At 46.0% G+C, this 21071-nt stretch overlaps 1 protein-coding gene across 2 annotated transcripts; it reads left to right on the top strand.

Annotated features, from left to right (window-relative positions):
* Positions 1–393: 393 nt before the first annotated feature.
* On the top strand, positions 394–20906 carry LENG8 (leukocyte receptor cluster member 8). 2 transcript variants are annotated; one of them, XM_033171202.1, is made up of 15 exons: positions 395–865; positions 4295–4472; positions 4998–5117; positions 5625–5738; positions 6402–6684; positions 8323–8473; positions 10190–10375; positions 10599–10985; positions 11333–11461; positions 11653–11941; positions 12805–12906; positions 14794–14862; positions 16174–16303; positions 16998–17205; positions 19126–20906. In XM_033171202.1, the coding sequence occupies exons 1-15, from the start codon at positions 828–830 to the stop codon at positions 19286–19288; spliced, it is 2547 nt and encodes an 848-aa protein (XP_033027093.1). In that variant the 5' UTR covers positions 395–827; the 3' UTR covers positions 19289–20906. The 2 variants fall into 2 exon arrangements, with proteins under 2 accessions (XP_033027094.1, XP_033027093.1); XM_033171203.1 differs by lacking the exons at positions 16174–16303; positions 19126–20906 and having other exon boundaries at positions 394–865; positions 16998–17160.
* The last annotated feature ends 165 nt before the right edge of the window (positions 20907–21071 follow it).

Here is a 21071-nt window from a genome sequence, read left to right as displayed (position 1 = left end):
ACCAAAAACCCCGAAAAGCCACTCCACTTCGCCTCCCGTCGCCACCACCGCAGCGGCGAGGCCAAGAGAACCGCTTCTACCCTTTATTTTTTTTCCTCCGCCCTGTTAGGCAGAGGGGGGAGGGGGTGAGACCCGTATGAGGGAAGAAGCGGCCGACTGAGGGAGGCAGAACGAGGCCGAGCGGAGTCGGGGAGAGCGGGGGCGAGGTTGGCCTGCGGTGGGCAGGCCGGGAGGGGCATCCCTGAGTTTTGTGGGGGGGGCTGCCAGTTGGCCGTGGGAGGGGGCACAAGGGCAGGGGGGGGTCTCTTTCGCCAGGGAAAGGAGGGGGGTGTTGGTGGAGACTTGGGTGGGGGCGGGGTAGGAGAGAAAATACTATTAACTTGGGGTACAGTTTTTTAAAAACAACAGCTGGGGTATACAGGATATTAGACCCCGGGGTTGGGGCGGCAAGGAGGGCGCATCGGCCTCTGCAGACCACGGCTCCTCTTACTGGGAGGGGGCTTCAGAGGGAGAGCCCCTGACCTTTCAATCCTGAGGATTTTGGCTTTTCGGGTGCCTCATTTCCTGCCTCCCTCTCTCGCCCTGTGCTGGGCGCCCTAGAAGTGGGCTTCGAGGGTGCCCAAGGGGCGTCCCCAGGTGGCGGCGGTGCCTCGAGCGGGATGTTCATCTCGCCCACTTAACTTCCTTTGTTTGGCCTCTACTTGTGGAAAAGAAGAAGAAGAAGAAGAAAAGAGGGCGGGAGCGGCAGTCGCTCCAAGAGAAGGTCGCCGCCCGAGATTCTCACGGGGGAAGGATTGGTTTCGGCTGTCGGTTCCACGGACCTGAGGATGGCTGCCAATCTAGGCGACCAGCGTGCCTCGGAATGGTGATTGCAGCGGTTTATTTTAACTTGGTCGGTGGGGTGTGATTAAAGGAGGAATTTGGGGTGCGCCGAGTGGTTTTAAAAGGTTGTCCACTGTACTTCTGGTAACCTGATCGGCATTTGCTTCCTCATTCTTATTTGCTAGCATTTGAACTATGCTCATAACAGTGTTGCTTTTGTTGCTGTGCGGCTGAAATAATATGAAGCCAGCTTTTCCATGCTGTAACAGCTGTCATCTCTCATAACCTAAAAGGGCTAGGAATTTGCTGCTGTTAAATGATATTAACTCACCAGATGAGTGTGACTAAGGAAATACATTCATTTCCAACGTTGAAATTCCATGTGGCTAAAACTCAAATCCACAGAAGAATTTACCTTCTCTTCTGCCCCCCATCTCAGGAGGACTAGGGAAGACCCCTGCTGGATACCTCTGAGTGCCACTGCTAGTTAGCACTGAGGTAGATGGGCCAGTGCTCTGGCTCAATGTAAGGCTGTATATTATACAGTAGGTTCAAGCATCCGGTTGAGGATCAAATTGAGATCAGTTTTTATGTGGCTGGATAGGCTTGTGGAGGAAAGAAGAGATGCTGATCAGAGCTCAGAAGGGCTTATAGCTTGCAGCTATAACAGCTTTCTGGATGAAGGTAATGTCTGAGGTCTTGACTCAAGATTGCTGGCCTTGGTTCTGCAGAATGAGAAATCAAGTTTAATCCCACAAAATTATGTGTCACGTAACAGAAAATTGAAGTGAAACCCAAATACTGTGTGCCAAATTTATTGGCTAGCCAGTGCAGAAGAAATGCATTTGGCATAGATGTTTTGACAAACTTTATAGTAACTGCCTGCTATCATCTCAGAGGAAATGTGGATGTTAAGAGATAGGACCAGTGGCCAGCTATAACAGCAGTAGAGTTGTATTGACGACATGTCCAAAACTAAACATGTTATTGAGACTTTGGTCATTGAGATCATAATTTCACCTTGTGACATCATAATGGCAATGGTTTCACAAGTTTGCTGGTCTTACAGAGTTGTCTATAACAGGACATTCAGGAGGAATGAAAGTGAGACCAGAGTCTCAAATGTATAGTACCTACCTTTTTCAGACCTCTGCTTTTCCTTTAGTCATCAGATGTGGGTGAGTGTTGAATTTCCTCTGCAGAAAGTTGTCCCTGGGGCAATAAAACAAACGAGCTTTGTTATAATTTTCATTAAGTAAGGTTCTTTATGTTTTTGGGACAAGTTCTGTTCTTGAGTTGTTTGGTGTGTTTTCTTTCCTTTTAATCGTTGTAGTAACTATTCTTGAGAACTTGGTTATACAGCAGCATATAAATTCCTGTACTAAAGTTTTCTTTAAGTATTTCTAGACTACTTTTTGTGCCTGTGGGCCTTCAGAGCATCTAACAAATTTAGAAATGATTGAAGGTCAAATGCAAACAAACAAATAAATCAAACAAACAGCAGAAAATCTGGCTTATTTTATTCTACTTTGGAGTCAAAGCTTGTCTCTCAAAGCTGTTGCTGGACTACAGCTTCCATCTCTTGCTATTGGTCATGCTGGTTTAGGCTGATAGGAGTTGAAGTTCAGCAACATCTGGAAGACCATAGGTTAGCCACCCGCTTTCTAAATGAAAAAAGATCTAGTGGTGGTGTTGAGCAGAAAAAAGTAACTCATGGTTAAGGCAAGCTTCACAGCAACTTGCCCAGTTGCTAGGTTTGCCAGTCGAATAGTTGGTTGTTGTCTGTTGGCAACCAGTTATTTGATCACAGTCAGATAAAGCCTAAGTTGGCACTATGTAGGAATCATATTATGGTGTCACCTATTAGCAAAGCCCGGGAGTAAGGGAGTTTACCCATGTTTAATCTGCCATAAGTGTAGCCATCTTCAAACAGGAACATAGTCATCACTGGCAAAGGATCACTAGTAATTTCAGCTTGTTTGTAGCAGAGACAAGTCTGCCTACTTTGTGTGATTGGCTGTCTGTTCTGTGAAGCTCCTTTGTGAGAGAGGTCTAGAGTCTAGAAACTTGTTCATGCTTATATAACCTATTAACTAATTTGTTTCTGTAATTAGTATACATGCCAACTTTATCGACAACTAAAGTTTTTTTTGTTCTAATACAGTTAATGTTTAACTGCCCATTTTTTTGCAAATACTGTATATTCTGGCGTATAAGACTACTTTTTAATCCAGGAAAATCTTCTCATAAGTCGGGCGTCGTCTTATACGCTGAGTGGAGAATCTGTGGTCGAGTACCCGGTATATCCCAAACTCTGTATTTTAACTGGAAAAGTTGGGGGTCGTCTTATACGCCAGAAAATACAGTACTTCACCAATCAAATCACATGGATCTTTTTGGACTGATCAAATGCCCAGCCTTACTTTGGGGAGCAAGAGTGGTCTCAAGGGAACCAAGTAGAAGGTCACAAAACCTGGTGTGTTTGTGCGTAGGCTACAAATGGTCAACATAGAAATATGAGATTGCAGGCTAGTAGCTTTTATGGAGCTCATTTCAAGGTTGAGTTGAGAGTTGTCCTGAAAATAAAACAAAGACTTTGCCTTATCTTTCATAGTGATTATTTACAAGCAATCCTGGTTCAGATTAGGATATAAATTGGCTCAAATCCAAGAGAGGGGGAGCACAAGGCTTTCAGAAGTGAGGAGACAGCTGTCCTCCAGTGTCTGTTTTTTCTGCATTTGCTGCCTCAGTTGTTATCAACTGGTCTGATGTCACAAAGGGCCTCTATTGGCCTTGTGAGTCAGCTACCTGGCTGCGTGTGGTGCCTTCTGTTGCCAGGGTCCTGTAGCTGCCATTGATTTGAAGGGTTTTAGCATTGGTCTAAATTACTGAGAGTTTTGAACACAAAAGGGGAGCCTTTTTAGCCTCCATATATGGGCCACAACTACTGTCAAACTTAACTATTGGCTATACTGGCTGGGGCTGATGGGAATTGGGAGTTTGACAACAAATGGAGTGCCACAGCTTCCCCCATCCCGGATTTAGAAGGTCTTAAACTTCAGTGTTGATGTTTCTGATGGGTGGCAATATGCCATGAGCATCCTGGTCACACCTTTTGGATGCTGATCAATTGAATGGTTTCAGATGTTTTAGCTGGAAAGGAACAGCTTATAAGGTAGTACTGTGACATGAACCTAGTATGCGTTCTGTGCATAATTTACTTATGTAAGACTCTCTAGCTGTGAATGTTGAGAGGATTTGGATCTGGGTTCAAATGATAGTGGCTCACTGGGTCGCCTTGAGCGTTCAGTCCTGTAAATTCAGAAGAATGACCAAGGAATGGCAAACATAGAAAATGAAAACACTGCTCAATTAAATGTTTTAATAATAGTAATAGTAATAATAATAATAGGCTGTGTAATAACTGAACTTGGAATTCACTAATCTTTCATCCCAATATGTCACCTTGTAGGGCTCCTCAGTACAATCTGGGCAACGGGAGCAGCAGAGAGAATGGAATGGAAGGCCCCATGCATGAGAACCCCGAATGGGAGAAGGCCCGTCAAGCATTAGCTAGCATTAGTAAGGCCAGTGCTGCTGCTGCCTCTTGCAATAACAAAGGTGCCACCAATGGACAGGCTAATGCACAGGTAAGAAGGTTCAATATTTCTTCAGCTGCCTGGAAAGGCATCTTGGAGTAACCCGAGAAGTTGCAGAATTCTTTGCCAGTTTTCATAGTGTGCAAGTCTGCTTTTGACAAACCTTTGGAAATGTAATCTTAACTTGCTAGCTGGAACTCTGCTCAGAAGCCAAAGGGGAGGCTTTGTCCAGGGCTCCATTGCCTAAAGCATACAGTAACTGCATGCAAATGAGCATGAATGCTATGAGCTTCCATAGCGTGAAGAACAGATTCTTCTTGATTTGGGGAGGATGTAGACTAGGCTAGGAGCCTTTGCTTTCTGGGACAGATTTGGTGTCTGCATTATTGGGACTTTGGATGCCTGGGTAGCATGATTGTATTACTGAACAGACAGACACACAACCAAATCTGTCATTCTGAAAAGTAGTAAGATCCTGGAGTGATTGGACAGCTAGCCTAGCTCCTATGTCAGCAAGGTCAAACAACTTCCCGAACATCCTTTTATGATAAACATTTGTGCTCTTTTCTTCTATAGTATGCAGCCCAACAAGGAGAATCCTTGCAGCAGCAGCAACAGCAGCAACAGCAGCAGCAGTACTACCAGTGGTATCAGCAGTACAACTACCTCTACCCCTATAATTACTATTACCCTATGGTAAGTAACAGCAGCTGGCCAGCCTCCTAAGCTCCCTCCCAGCATGCCTGTTCATCGTAACTCCATTTCTTCAGTCGAGAGACATCTGCAGCAAGGATCCTAGAATTTCAGAAGGGGGGGGGACAGGAAGGTAAGGCAGTTCCCAACCCCATCAGTTGGGCTTCCCCTATGCCCTCCCTCCATCCTGTACTAAATCAGCAGGGTAATAGCAAAGCTAACTGCAGAGAAGGTGTGCCACAGAAGCATAACTTGCTGCCGGAGTTGTTTATTTCTGCGGTTCCAAAACATAGAAAGCTTGTTGAGTGAAACCCTTTGGTATTGGAGGGCAGGAAAGGCAGGGCAAGAAAAAAAAAACCCTCTGTTCACTCAAGTGAGATTCTGGCCACCACCATGAACTGCCGTATAGAAGGCATGGGGAAGTGGCCAACTTTTATATTGCGTGTGAAGTGCCTTCTTACGTTGAATTTGTCTCTTCTGATACGATTCCATGGCTTGCCCTCCCCACAGAATGTCTACCCAGGGTATGGCTCTCCTGGACAATATGGTGTCCCAGGTTCTTACTCGTCCACAGCATCCCAGCAACCACCAGTTCCTGGACAGCATCAGGGAAACATGAACCAGGTAATGGATACCTAAACTCTATTTAGTTTCCCCCTAAGTAATTTCTCCAAATACTGTCTTATCTCTTACTGTAAAGAGCTATTTTAGCTGAAGAGGGCTTGGTTGATTACAGAAAGGCTGTTGGGTGATCTGTTCTTTTGCTGCCAATAGTAAACAGCTTCTCTGGAAAAGAGGGTGTTGCCTGGGTTAAAGGCTGCAGGAGGAAATGAGCTTTATTTCTTTGCCTTCCCATATGTCTAGCCAAACTTGTCTGACTCAGCCAAATTCTTTTGGGTGTGATGCTACCATGGATGTGAGCAAGGCCAGCTCTGTATTGTGCTGTGCAGTTTGACTGTATGACTTGGATTTTTTGGCTTTCCAAATTCTTGCTTCAGAAGTTTGCAGTGATGGTAGTTAATGACTGGGGTGTGATGCAAAAGAAATACAGCACATAGAAACAATTCTGTGCAGCCAGGGGCTCAAAACAGATTCTGACTTTCCTTCCCAGTTCTGAGAGGGGATGGAAAAAGGGAGGCCGGGGTTCTAGGTTTTCAGGCAGAAGTGTGAAGCCATGGTGTATTTGACTCCTGCCTGATTTGAGGCCTTGCACCCGTAATGTTTACTGTCCATGAATGTGGCTTCCAGAGATGGTGATGGTGCCAATCGCCTTCCTTTTTCTCTCAGCCTCCAGTCCCAGGCATGGAAGATGGAGGGATGTCCTACCCAGGCCAACAGCAACAGATGCAAGTCCCCAATCCCCCGCAGTCGCCTATGCAACATCCCAGCCATCCTTCACAACATAGCAACCATCCCATGGGCTCTGGGGGGCAACAGCAACAGGGGGGGCCTCCTGGAGGGCCACACTGCCAGCAAAACCAGTCATCAAACCAGTACAACCAGCAGCAGCATTCCTACCAGGATGCCGCCAAGCCCAAGAAAGGACACCAGCTGTGGAACCGCATGAAACGTGAGTTTCTAAGGGCCCAGGGCAGTAGCAGCAGCAAACATGGCTCCCTGCAGATGCTTTGGAAGGCTACTTCCACCATCCCTGACCCCTGGCTCCACTAAGTGGGGCTGACAGAAGTTCTGGTCCACAACTTTTGAAGTGTTTTTGGCAACCCCTGCACTAGAGGAAAATAAAAAATATCACCAGACTCACATCATAGGTTGAGGGAAGAGAGGATGCTGCAGACACGTGGATGCTGACCACTGCTCCTCTTTGCTGGGTGGTGGGTGCCCCTTATGGAAAAGCCTAACAAAAGCTAAGGAAGTCAAGCCTTGTCAATAGCTTGAAATGGTACTAGAAACTACTGAATCCAGCCAAGAATTGTGAACTGTTGATACCATAGAAAATTCTTTCCAGTAGCACCTTAGAGACCAACTGAGTTTGTTCTTGGTATGAGCTTTCGTGTGCATGCACACTTCTTCAGATACACTGAAACAGAAGTCACCAGGGGTAACACCCCTCCCCACTCCCTCACTCTATTTAAGGATCTGGTGACTTCTGTTTCATTGTATCTGAAGAAGTGTGCATGCACACGAAAGCTCATACCAAGAACAAACTCAGTTGGTCTCTAAGGTGCTACTGGAAAGAATTTTCTATTTTGTTTCGACTATGGCAGACCAACACGGCTACCCACCTGTAACTGTTGATACCATTTTAGTAAAGTTTAAATATATGGGCTTGGACTCTTGAGAAACACAAGCAGCTTCCTTTCTGCATGCATACATATCGTTACATACCACCTTTCCTCCAAGGAGCTGAGAGTGATGAAAATAGTTCTCCCTCTTCCTGTTTTCCCTCCTCAAAGCAACCCTGTGAGATAGGCTGAAAGACGGTAACTGGCCCAAGGTCACCCAATATAGGGATTTGAATCTAGGCTGTCTCCTGTCTTAGTCCAACACTTTTTTTAACCACTACAGCACACTGGTTCTCATGCAATGTGGATTTCATACTGCAGCCCCTTGAATCCTCCGAAAAGCTGCTCTTTAGAGTTGGGAGCCTTCTAGACCCGCATGGTTTGTGACATGAGGGAGCTTGGAGGGGAGAATCGGCAAGATAGGGAACTCCCTTGGGCAAGTTGAAGCCCTTCCCATTCACCCAAAAAGCTCATTGGATCAACATTGAGATAGTTGCACTTAGGTGTTTGATGCAGTAAGTTACCGGTAGCTGTGTCTTTACTCTTGTCTCACTGATTTCAATGAGAAAGAGATTTCTTTTTTCTTATAAAAGACCTGGCATCCAGTCCTGACTAGTTGGAGTGCTTACTGCATTTCCAAATAATTAAAATAATCCTTTGTTGCTGTGCTTTCACTCAAAGGAACTGCTGTTTCTCTGCAGTTTTACAGAAACGAATGGTACCACTTGCTTCATGAGCAGATTGCAGGATTTTATTTACAGTGAAGAACCATGAATCCAAGTGAACTGATTGAGTAAAAGCATTTTCGTGTAACTGAAATGGCACACGAGATTCCATTGTGCTAGCGTCTGCGGCCACAGTAACTAATAAGAGTCTCCCTTATGGCATTTTAACTCTGTGCCTGGAGGAGACTGACGGCCAAATTCCAAAAAAGAATCGCCACAAACCCCTCTCTTTCCCAACAGAAGCACCTGGGTCTGGTGGTCTGAAATTCAACCTACCAAAACGCCCCTTTGTGGTAACAAATCAGAACTTCAACTCCTCAGAGCAACAGCAGCAGCAACAACACAGCAACTTTGGTTCCCAGCAGAATTCTGAGAAACGCCACAATCACAGGTGTGCACAAGTTCCTCAGTTTTTCATTATTTATGTTTGGGTGGTAGGCGCTCACACTTCTAGTAAGGGGAAGGAAACTGGGATGGTGGCAAGCAAATCTCTAGGTTGCAGAAATCCCCTTGCCTGTGGCTGTGCTTTCTGGGGGGGCGGGGTTAGTGTCAGTGATTGTTCCATATTCCTGGAAATACTTCACTTTCATTTTTGCACGTTTCTAGCCTTCTAGTTCTAGGAAGAGGCTGGAAAGCACCTGGTTGCTTGGTTTCAGTGTAGGGTTTCTGGGAGCGAACATTCTTGCTGCCACTATAATTAAGATTGTGCACTGCTGAGTTTCTTGTAACCCAAGGTTTCTGATTCAGAACAGCAGCTGATGTTCAGCCTGTAGAAATGAAGCACCTTACTTTGTACCTGTTCACTTCAATCCAGCCCAGATTATTAAATATACCAGAGATTTCCACATCATGGTCATACCTGGTCCCCATTTCACCAACTAGGATGCCATTATGCTAGGAGGGAAGCCTAAGAGCAGTGCTGCCTTTTGCTTGGCCATCGCTGCTCTTTGACTTCCACTATAGTGTCTCACTCTCAAATCCCTAAAGTTCTCACAGCACAGAGGTGTACATGCAAAGATGGGAATCTCTGGTCCGCAGCCTGAATGCAGCCCACTAGGCCTCTCAGTCTGGCTTGCTGTACTTTCTCCCCAAGCCCTGCCCATCACTGAGCCTACTTCTGTCCTTCCTTGAGAGCCCCGACTAAGTTCTAGCACCCACTGCCTCCTTCCACATTGAGAAACACTTCAGGCATGCTCTGTAGCCAGGTGTTCTTCGCAACTAGCTAGCACCTTTCAGTACTAAATGAGAAGATTGCTTAAAGGCTTTTGTGTTTCATTGCTGAAGCCTCTTGAACATTCATTTCTTTCTGGAGGTTGGTCCATCCCCAGCTGATGCATTCATAGGAAGATGTGGCCTTAAAACTGTTGGTGAGATAGTGTTGAAAAAGCTAGGTTCAGTGAATTTTAAAACGAGTTTGGCTCAGAAGAAATTACCATGCAATATAGATGAGTTTCTTTCATAAAAACATTTGACCGTGTTGGTAACACTTCAGAGAGGCCATACCCTGAAGAGTGGCATGAGTCTTGGTGAGGGGTTTTCTTTCTGTTTCAGAATGCTGATTGCTGCCATGTTTGCCAGCCTAACACAGTTAGACGTAGTCTGAAGGTATATAATAAAGATGGCGTTTCCCCAAAACTTTTGCTTTTTCTCTGCCTCCCACTTAAACATGGCAAAAGCCTTCAAAGTGTAAAGGTAAAGGGACCCCTGACCATTAGGTCCAGCAGTGTCCAAATCTGGGGTTGCGGTGCTCATCTCGCGTTACTGGCGGAGGGAGCCGGCGTACAGCTTCCGGGTCATGTGGCCAGCATGACTATGCCGCTTCTGGTGAACCAGAGCAGTGCACGGAAACGCCGTTTACCTTCCCGCCAGTTGTTGTTGTTCAGTCGTTCAGTCGTGTCCGACTCTTCGTGACCCCATGGACCAGAGCACTTTGCACTTGCACTTTGACGTGCTTTCGAACTGCTAGGTGGGCAGGAGCTGGGACCGAGCAACGGGAGCTCACCCCGTCGCAGGGATTCAAACCGCTGACCTTCTGATCAGCAAGCCCTAGGCTCTGGTTTAACCCCACAGCACCACCCTTGAAATATAAATACATTTCTCCTTGCAGTTCTTCAACGGGGAAGCCAGAAGACTGGCCACCAGACATGAAGGAGTACGTCCAACGCTGCTTCACTGCCTGCGAGTCAGAAGAGGACAAAGACCGCACTGAGAAGCTGCTCAAGGAAGTTCTACAAGCCAGGCTGCAAGATGGCACTGCCTATACAATTGACTGGAGCAGAGAGCCACTTCCAGGGTAAGTAGCTGCAAGGCCAGGCACGTTACATAGGATTTCTGATTTCAGACTTGGGAGCACTGACCTTAGTTGTTGCTAGTTTTGCTGTCCCCACTATTCTGAGTGAGATCCAGGGCATTTGGAGAGAGACATGTTGGGGGCCATGAATTTTCCTTGAAAGGCGCATGTGGATAAATACTTGATTGCATCCAGAACACTTATCAGTCCCATGCTTTCTCTGCAGCCTGGGCCGAGACAGCATGGCTGAAAGCCCCAAGAAGAAACAGCAGCGCTGGGAGATGTCTTCTCTCCACTCACCACGGAACTCCATGCAGTCCAGCCTTTCCCAGCAGCAGCAGCAGCAGCAGCAACAACAACAGCAGCAGCAGCAGCAGCAGCAGCAGCAGCAGCAGCAGCAGCAGCAGCATCGAAGTGGTGGTGGCAACTCTCAACTACAGCGTGGAGGAGGTGGAGGGGGAACGGGGGCTGGTCGGGCTCGCGGAAATGGCTTCCCCACCAAGTTTGGAAACCGCAATGTCTTCATGAAGGATAACAGTTCATCCTCAAGCGTTGATTCACGTTCCAGGTCACGTTCCTCGTCACGGTCTCCCAGCCGCCACTTCCGACGGAGGTAAGTGAAAGAAGCAAAATGGGAACAGAGACTGTTTCTTGGGCTCTCCCTAGTTTGCACCAGGTCATTAAGGGGCATGTTGGTTGGTGTACACTGAAGTGGCATATACTGAACGTTGACAGAATTGTATTTGGTGTAAGAGCTACAAAATTTAAAAGGAAAAGTTACATACAAGCTGGGCTAATTTGAAAACCAGGTTATTTTATGATTGTACAAACAGCCTTAAGGTTCGCAAGAGCTAGTGGGGCAGGTGTAACATGAATCTGATTACAATATAGGACCTTGACTTGCAGTGAAGAGTTAAGGGATGAAACACTTTAACTCTTCTTCTCCCTCTCTCAAAATAGTGATTCTGATTCAGACAGTTCCTATTCAGGCACTGAGTGTCGCTTGGGTGGCCGCAGGAACACCCAGAAGAACCGGGGCCGTGGAGGTCACATGGAACGAGGCCGGATGAGAGCTCAGCGGGGGAAAAGGTAGGTTGGCTGGGTGGAAAACCAAAGTTCAGCATATTCACTGGCTGCTTGCGTGTGGTTTTTAGATTAGTGAGTGAAAGACCATGAGAGCAGGAGCGGCTGTGAGGGGTTACCATGTTCTGTCTGATCCACAGAGGAACTGGGCATTTCCCATGAATAGCATTTCCTTCCTTTCATTCTGGTCTCTGCAGGCATGATCAGGGCCCTTCCAAGCGCAACCGGAAGCGCAACACCATGGACTATGAAGATCCTGAGAAAGAGTTCAAGAAGGAGCGGCGGGCAGCCCGCTTCCAGCATGCGAGCCTTTTCAAAAAACTGCGCCTGGAGCCCCTCGTTTTGCAGATCAATAGCCTTGACAGCACTGGCTCTGATGGACTCGACTGGAACGAACTGAAAATTGTGGGCACCTGCCAGGAGATCACCAAACATTACCTGCGTCTCACTTGTGCACCGGACCCCTCTACTGTCCGGCCCGTGTCTGTGAGTAACCCTAGGCAGTGGAGTCTTCTTCAAGAGCTTACCTTGTGCCTTTCTGCTGTTCCACCTGGACATACTACCTTTCTGTGTTCGCTTCTGGGCAACAGCCACAGATAGAATGATAAGGGGCAGCTGTTGTGCCTGCAGAAGCTTTTCCTGGTGCCCACGGGCTCCTCCCCCTGCTAAAATTAGGCTTGGAAGAAGCATTTTATTTTTGGCTAATAGAGTAGGTTGTGATGTATGTATATATGGTACAGGAGCCCATAGGCTCTTATCAGTGTTAAAAAGACATCCAAACAAGGGGGGTGGGTGAGAAAGAGGGAGGTGCATACACCCAAAACTCGAGGAAAGGGTGTGCCAGACAGAGCAAGGGGAAAGAGCAAGACCTCATTCACATGCATAAGGAAAAGAGAGTACACTGATGCAGGTGTGGGGGAAACCAGCTGGAACCCATATGGCTCCTGAGTGGCAAATGGAAACTTACAACATACTGATGGCAGGATCAGACTGACCAGGGCGCACATATTTTTGTAAGGAGCAAAGTACTGTACTGTTTTATTGAATAGGAACTGTGCTTTACCGATAGCTGCCTTGATTATGATGGTTATTAATTTGAATGGAAAGTGCGAAATGTGCTAAAATAAACAAGCATGCTGGCTTGGGAAGGGGGGAAACCTTGTATTAAAACTCAGTGATGCCAGGTGCTGCAGCCTGGGTAGCAATTGCCATTGCTTTGTCACCCAGCCACCACTCAGCATCCTACCCACTCCTATTCCAAAGACGTTTCTCCAAGGCTGAGCAGCTTTCTCAGCTAATGCTTGGCAGAAGTCTCTTTAACTTAACCGTTTATTTTATTTTTCTCCCAGGTGCTTAAAAAATCATTGACCATGGTGAAATCTCACTGGAAAGAGAAGCAAGATTATGCCTATGCTTGTGAACAGATGAAATCCATACGGCAAGATCTCACTGTAAGCTTTCCTGAGGCACTGAATGGCAGGAGTTGGTGAGGGTGGAGGGTTTTGCTGTGACTGTAATAGACTTGGCTAGACAAGAGGTCTTCATCTATTGACTTGCTTCTTGCCAACAGAACTTGTAATTACCAGTTATTTTGGCAAGGGAATTGGTACATTTGAATTCTCCATAATGGGTATCATGTCTCCTGATTAGCACATGTATTTGTAGGTTTTTTGTGGGCTGTTTTGTTTTGTTTTTTGTTTGTTTTTGTTTTGGTGCAAGCATGAAACTTTGTACCGAATACAGTTTGGTGTCCTGAGATTCTGCTTCTCTTGTTTGTTTGTTTTATAAAACTAAATCTGGAAGTGCTGGCAATGATATTTTTAGTGAAATTATCGGAAACCAGAGGTGGAAAGAGCAGCTTTCCGCAAATAGGTGGACTGTTGTTTCAGGGCCTTAGAAGTGTGCAATTTATGCAAGTCACAGAGTTCAACCCAATTCTGTGCAAGAAAAGCTGTATTTCTGCAGTTCAACGTTTATGAGTGATTCCCTGGTTCTTTCTGTACTTGGCCATACCTTTACTTGTGTAAGGAACACTTAAATTAGGCAACTTTTTGTGTTCCTGTAGCTTTTAACACATGTGCCCTTTGTGAACTGCTGTGTTACTTTATGGCAGGCATGTCCAAAGTCCGTTTCGTGGGCCTAATCCGGCCCATCAGTTGGTTCAATCCGGCCCCTGTGACAGTTTATTTCCTGGGGTAAAATCCTAAAAAAAACCTCAACAACTTCAGTCCTTAAAAAAGGTTGGCCCTTTGGTCGGCCCTCAGGGTCCCTCACTTCATCAAATCCGGCCCTCTTTGAAAAAAGTTTGGACACCACTGCTTTATGGGGTTGAGCAGCACTGACATAATATAGGTGGAGCAACAGCTAATAGCAATTTATTCATGTTAGCCTTCTGCCATAGGCTGTTCTCTCATTATTAAGTACTAAGAAAGGAAACAGCTGTTTGAAGCCATGTGAACAGCCAAGGTGAACTCAGAATGGCACTCTGAAAGCCCCCCAAGGTGACACAGGCCTGCCGCTTTCTATAATCATGTGGGAGCTGCTTTCAACAAAGGGCCTTGCATCACCTCTGGAGCTTCCACAGTAGCAGGTGGCATCAACAGTACAGTAAAGCTGGTTCAAAAATGTCCAACTTTTTTGTTTAATGTAGTTTTTATAGCTTTCCAAGTTCTAACTAGGGTTGGTGGTTACTTTTGGGGGCAGGGAGCGAAGGAGATAAATTATTTGGGGGAGCCGTATTAGAGTTGTCCACAGGAGGTAACACCAAGATAGAAGCTTTCAGAAAAGCTTTTAAAAATGCAATCTTCATACGATGAAGCAGATTTAAAGGCTATTTTTAATGTAGGGTTTGGTACACCTTGGTCTTCTGCTGCTTGTGGCACAGATTATCTGTATTATCTTTTGTGTTGGTTTAAAATAACTGGGCTTTCGAGCCGCCTCCTTGGCTTGCTGGCTTGCTTCATTTGAGTTATTGGAACACTTTTATGCTCTTACTTTGCAATTTCTGCTTCTGGTTTGGTTACTGCCCATATCCGTGAATCATGCAAGAACAAGGAAGGGAAGATCAGGTTGGCCTTGTAGAAACTTCTATTTGCCAAGGGGCGGTGTTAGGAGAGCATTTTATGCATGGCCAACAAAGTCTCTCCACCCATTGCAGGAGGCTGCGACGTGTCTCCCAAACCTGATAGCTTCAGAATCAGCCTGCACTTCATTTATCCACGTATATTCCAAACCTTCCTTTCACTGTGGGAAAGCAGAAATGAATTCAGCCACTGATGAATATGTAAATACTTACTGTCTTATAGCTGCTTGCTAACTCTCTCTCTTGCCCTGCTTAGGTTCAGGGAATTCGTACAGAATTCACTGTGGAGGTCTATGAAACCCATGCCAGGATAGCACTGGAGAAGGTAAGAGCCAATGGGACGTCACAGCTAGAATGGGGGAGATCCAGGTTAAGATCCTTCCTCAGTCATGAAGCTCACTGGGTCATCTTGGGCCAACCACCGTCTTGTAGCTTAGCTTACCTCACAGGGTTGATATGAGGAGAAAAGGTGGGAGAACCATGTACATAACCTTAAGTTACAGGTAGGTAGCCGTGTTGGTCTGCCATAGTCGAAACAAAATAAAAAATAAAAAACATCCTTCCAGTAGCCCCTTAAAGACCAACTAAGTTTGTTCTTGGTATGAGCTTTCGTGTGCATACACAAAGTAATCGCCCGACCCAGAACTAATTAGCTTCAACAAGATTGCTTCATGGCATTTCTTCAGACCATGTCCCAGGAAATGTGTTGTTTGCCCTTCTCAGTAGAGAAGAGATAGAGTGGCTACCACCCTCAGTCAGATGCACCAAGGTATTCTCAAACTGGAGAATCCCTGCTTTTCCTTTTGCATTTTAGTAAGGAAAAAGAATCAGTGTACTTCACTTTGTAACCGTGGAGAACTTTATAAATCTGCCTGTAGTTTCTTGCACCTACTTAAAAACAAGAAGATGCCTTGGGGAACGACATAGGTGCCTTGTTCTCCTAGTTAATGTGTTGCCAGCTTAGTGCTCATGATTACACACATATCCTCAGAGACCTTCTCTGGCACCCACAGGGTCCTATCAGCTCCCTCACCCCAAAATCAGGTTTGAAAGAAGCCTTAGTGAGCCAATAGAAGCCTTTTTCACATAGAATTGTGGGGCAGGGGGCAGTTGGGGTGGGGCTACAGCTGGGGAGAGGCAAATATAGTGCAGCTGGGGTGCCCATGGCAGTCTCGTTTGCAGGTGTGCCCAAGAGCCCAAAAACATCATAACCCTTGGCCTATCCTCTGCCTTTTTCCTATCTCCTTCACCTGTCACATACTGATAGTTTCTCAGTGTGTTTCATAAAATATTAGTAAATTGAATTATATCTAGAACTTGCTACACGCAGAACTTGAGGGAGGGAGGCGCAGGTGTGTGACAATTCCCAACGCAGGTAGCCCTTGTGGCACAAAGAGTTTCTCTCTCTTACACTAGCCAGATGAGAACCTGTGAGGATTAAGGGCCCATTCACACATTACACTCTCAATACATGGATAAGTGCAGGAGGATGGTGCTAATTCAGGGAAGGCACAGAGCCTTTCTGGCTTGGTGAGGTTGGAGCACATGACTGCCAAGTTTGTATCTGGCTCTAGGAGGCGGGAGGGGTGTGCGGCAACTTGAAACTGTTCCATAATAACGGGAGTATCTTCTCTAGGGTGACCATGAGGAGTTCAACCAGTGCCAGACACAGCTGAAGTCACTCTATGCAGAGAACCTCCCTGGGAATGTTGGAGAATTCACTGCTTACCGCATCCTCTATTACATTTTCACAAAAAACTCAGGGGGTGAGTGCTGGGGCTGGGAAGGGGAGGGGTGCATGGGTGGAGAGGAAGACCTGTATGGTCATAGCTAAATCTGAATTGACCCTGCAGCAGTTTTGTGGTGAGGCTGCCTATCTTACTTGTAAATTGCAATTAGGAAACCAATCCCTGTTCATTGCTGTTTAGCACATTTTTCTTGAAGGGAAGGGGATGCAGGAGTCTCTGGTAGTTCAAGGCTAGTCTGCCGAGTTCCTTTGGCACATGGGGATCCCATTTTTGTGGCATTTTGCCCGTGAACGTGTCCTTGTAGCCACTGTGCCTGTAGGCGGAAGATGCAGTCACTACACATTGGACTGTAGCGTGAGACCTATCAGGAATTCCCAGCCCCTGCGCCTCTCTTCCCCACAGCCTGCCCCTGCAAAGGCTAGTGTTCTTTCCATCAGTGCCAGCCCTAGAAGGATATCAAGTATATTGCTAAACCTGCTTTCAAAATACTGTAAAGCAGATAAAGGCTCCAGACTATTGGGAAAGAAGAGCTTAAATTCTTGACCAACTGTGTTAATAGACTGTGCCAAGCCAAGGAAGCTTAAATGTTGGCATGAAGAATAGGCCTGTATATTTAAGCCAAACATGATGGGCATTTGAGAGTAAGCAAATGGGGGCGGGGAAGGTTATAGCATGAGAATGAATCTTGATGACTCTGTTTTCTCCCCTCCAGACATCACTACAGAGCTGGCGTATTTGACAAAAGAGATGAAAGCGGACCCCTGTGTGGCACATGCGCTTGCCCTGCGGGCTGCCTGGGCCCTGTCCAACTACCACCGCTTCTTCTGCCTGTACCGCCAGGCGCCCTGCATGTCCGGCTACCTCATTGACAAGTTTGCTGAGCGAGAGAGGAAAACGGCCCTCAAAGCCATGATCAAAACGTATGTGAAGTCAAACCAGACACTCCTGGGGTCAGGGCTGGGGAGATGACTCACACCTGCACACTTCTCCTGCCTCTCCCCTTTGCCCCAACTCTGTTGTGGGGCAAAGAGGAAGAGTTAAGTCCCCTGTAGCTAGAGGCGGGTAAAAGGGGGTTGTGTTTCTGCGACTGTAGCTTAGAGGGCCATGTCCTTCACAGGTAAGTAGGAAGATGGCTTAAGCCACCATTGATCCCTTGGGTTTTAAATAGCAGTTTGGCTGTGAAACTGGGACCAGGTTGAGGACCCACCAGGGCTGTTTGGATTCACTTAAGAAATCTAAGTAACTTAACAGCTAAAGGAAGTGCTCATCTTATTTTTACTTGATTCTGGAAATACAGCGTTGAGATTTTATTTGGGCACAAGAAGCAATAAATAGCATTTGCCCCAGACAAAAAACAAAATTGGTGTATGGGAAAGAAATAATAATTACAGGAGCAAACCTGTGGGATTTAATTTTGTTGCTGCTGCTGCATCCCACACCTGAAGAGGGACAGAGGGCAGGGTAAGGAATAGGACTGTCCCATGGCACAGTGCCTGCCCTGGTTCAGATAAAGAGAGCTGCAGAAGAAGGCAGCCGCTGCATAGCTATCGTTTGTTGGAACTGGGAAACTGGGCCTCCCTTGGATGTGCATTTGAGCATGGATGCAATCTATCTACACTCTGTTGTTTTGAGTGGGACGCAGCCTTGGATGTTGCATCCTGATAGGAAAGGAATCCGATGTGCGCATTGCACTGAAAAAAGGGCTTGCATAGAGGGGTGGTATCTGCTCACATATGCTTTGCATGCTCCTTCAGTTTATGCCACAAGCCTTTATAAAGTGCCAGGGAGGTCTCTTGTCTACAGGGATTTAATAAAATGGTTGTAAGGTCCAAAAGCTTACAAAGCACTTGTGGTAATTAGTGGCAGTGGTAACTGCCCATTAGTCCAGAAGTAACCAAAAGATAGCAAGCAAAAATAGATAGATAGATAGAGAGAGAGAGAGAGAGAGAGAGAGAGAGAGTGTTGGAAGGAGCAAATTTTAATTGTGTGCAAGGTTGTGAACGACTAATAGGATTCCTTAGAACAGCAAGTTAGTATGTTTTGTCATAGCACACTCTTTCCTGCCCCATTTCCCAAGATCTCTTTCTGCGGTGTCACCCTTTTGACAATTGTACTATATAAAGTCAATTCTACTTTGACGTAGGAGAGTTCCCTGAAGTGGGTTTATTCCCCCACTTGCTCCCCAGGCACAGCTGTGTACATTTTTCTAAGCTTTTCCTTCCACTTGGAGGAGAGCCGATACCTGCTCAATGCCAGTCCTGACTATTCTGCATTTTCAGGATGTGTGGGCGCTTCATCACTAACTTGCTATTTATTTACCAGTACAGTCTGGACAACTCTTTCCACCTTGCCTTGGGTGTAGCTAGCTGCCTCTTCTACCTCACTCTGTATGTTTAGTACCATTGCATTGGGGTGTAGAGGTAGGTTTAGTTTTTGTGTGTCGTTCATAGCTTAGGACTTCTATAATCTGCAGGCCTCCTGAATGTGCTTCTGAGCAAGGATAGAATGCCTCAGTTATTGCATCCAGCCCCATATCTTTGTAATTAATTCTCTACACACACTCAACTTTATGCCAGCTGAACTTTGGCTCCTCTTCACAAATGAAACAGCACATTGAAAGCCCATCCCAATGGACCCCTTCTTTTCAAACACTCCTTAAAACAACCACGAGGGCCAGGAGCTTAAATACGAAACGAGCTCAAGTGAAGTTTCTTCACGTTGCCAGGGTAGCTAACGGTAACTAATTGGATACTTAGGGTCAGGATTCTGCTTGTCGTCTTAGCCTGGATTTCATCTGCTGCCTTTTCCCATTCACCAGTGTCTCTTTTTATCTCCCCCAGTTTCCGCCCGGTGCTTCCAGTCTCCTACGTTGTGTCAGAGCTGGCCTTCGAGAGCGAGGAGGAGTGCCAAGCTTTCCTCGCAGCTCTGTCCCTTGTGTATACTAGTCCCGACGCCACCAAGATTGACTGCAAGCAGAGCTTGGCGGTCCTGGCCAATTTCTGAAAGTATAAGGCCCACTTCCCCGCCCTGCCCTGTTTTAACCTATGTACATATGTATATATATATTTATACATATATAAAACCAGATTCAGTTGGCTGCTGTGGGCATGCCGGAACCTAGCTGTGCTGCGCCTCTCCCGCTTGTCCACGCCGCACACGGAGAGAAGAGGGGTAAGATCCAAGGACATCGGATGGCGTCTGAGACCACCAGGAACGGAGAAGAGCAGAGAGTTCAGTCTTAACGATTGTGTTTTTTGCCAGCAGTGGGGTAGGGAGGTGCTGGGGAATACGTGAGCATCAGTTTACGATCATCTGGTGTTTTTTTTCTTCCCCTCGTGTCAAGATGCATGAGAGACCATAGCTGCAAGACCCCATCCACCACTCACTGGTCAGAAATGGCTGAGATAACGGGTTGGGGAAAGAACAGGGATCTTTAATGAATCACTGGGAGATGTGGAATTAACTGCTGTCTCCTGGTGTTGCCGTCCCTTCACCCTCACAAGAGTGTTCAGGAAGCTAGAATGATTTCTCCCTAAGCTACAGGGGGACCCCTTTGTCTAGATTTTTCTAAAACCCACTCGAGTATCTTTCCAGAGGCGTAATTTCATCTAGATTCCACCGGGAAAACATTTGAGAAGTCAGCGGTACATGAGAACTAATGGTTCCCTTGTGTAAATATGTGGAATGATGATTTTGTACAGAAGCTACAAGTTGTAAATAATGCTAGGAAAACTCTTTGTTTTCTAAGAGGAAAAAAAAATCTGTGCTTTTCTACTTTTATAATGATGAGTTTAACAGATGGTTTTCTCTGAAGATGAAAAATCCAGGTTGTTTTGTGTGCACATTTTGTGTTCTCCATTGTGCTCCTCAAAAAACTAACGCTGTCTCAGTTTTTTCCTCTTCCGAGCTACGGCCTGGCTCCAAAAGAGCATGAGGGGGAGAAAGAGATGTCACCTCTCCAGCCGATCAAAAAACCAGCCTGAGGGGGAAGAGCAAAGCAAAGCCTGCCTTGCCTTGGCGTGTTTCCTACCAGTTTCAGTGACTCTTTCCTGTGCAGAGAATGCAAAAGACTTCTTTGTAAATTGCACCTCATTGTGGATGTGGCGACGTAAAGAGAATCAAATCAAGGCAGTAAGAAGGAACCACAGAGGAATTGAATCAACACACAAGATGATCCTTGCAATCTCCTCCTTTTCTATTGTGTTCTGGAGTTGTCATGCTCAGTTTTTGTTTTGTTTTTTAAATTTTATTATTTATTTTTCTCCCTCTGTCCTCAGTTCTTTACAGGTAAACTCAGAAAACGCACCACCCCATTTCTACTTTTCTTCCTTCACATTTTTTCAATTTTGTTTATAAAGTTTTGAAGGATTGTCCAATTGTCTTTTCTCCCTTCCCATTTCTCTCTCTCTCTCCTCCTTTCCCACCCTTAGTCTCTAGCCTTCTCATAATCCCTTCCCCACCCTCTCTCCTTTGCTCTGATTCCTCTTTTCTTTCTCTCTTTATTTTTGAACATGTGTAATTTTGGGATGTTTTTGCTTGGGCTGGATTTTTCAAAGATTCCTTTTTCCTTTACAGAAACCTCTGAATCTTTTTCCATCTGATTTAAAGCAAATTTTTGAAACAAAAATCTGCAAAATCTCTGGTGTTTTGGCTTCTAAGATTGAACGGGGGGGGGGGGGAGAGTCTCTAGGAACAAAACACAGGAACAGAGCACATGCAAAGGGAGATTGTAGCTTGTTTTCACACACACCCCCCCCGAAAGTAACAGGCAAGGTGTGTGTGATGT

The sequence above is a fragment of the Lacerta agilis genome, chromosome 14 (assembly GCF_009819535.1).
Source record: "Lacerta agilis isolate rLacAgi1 chromosome 14, rLacAgi1.pri, whole genome shotgun sequence".
In the NCBI taxonomy this organism is placed as follows: Eukaryota; Metazoa; Chordata; class Lepidosauria; order Squamata; family Lacertidae; genus Lacerta; species Lacerta agilis.
Note: the sequence above shows the minus strand (reverse complement) of the source record. Positions and strands in the feature narration are given on the sequence as shown.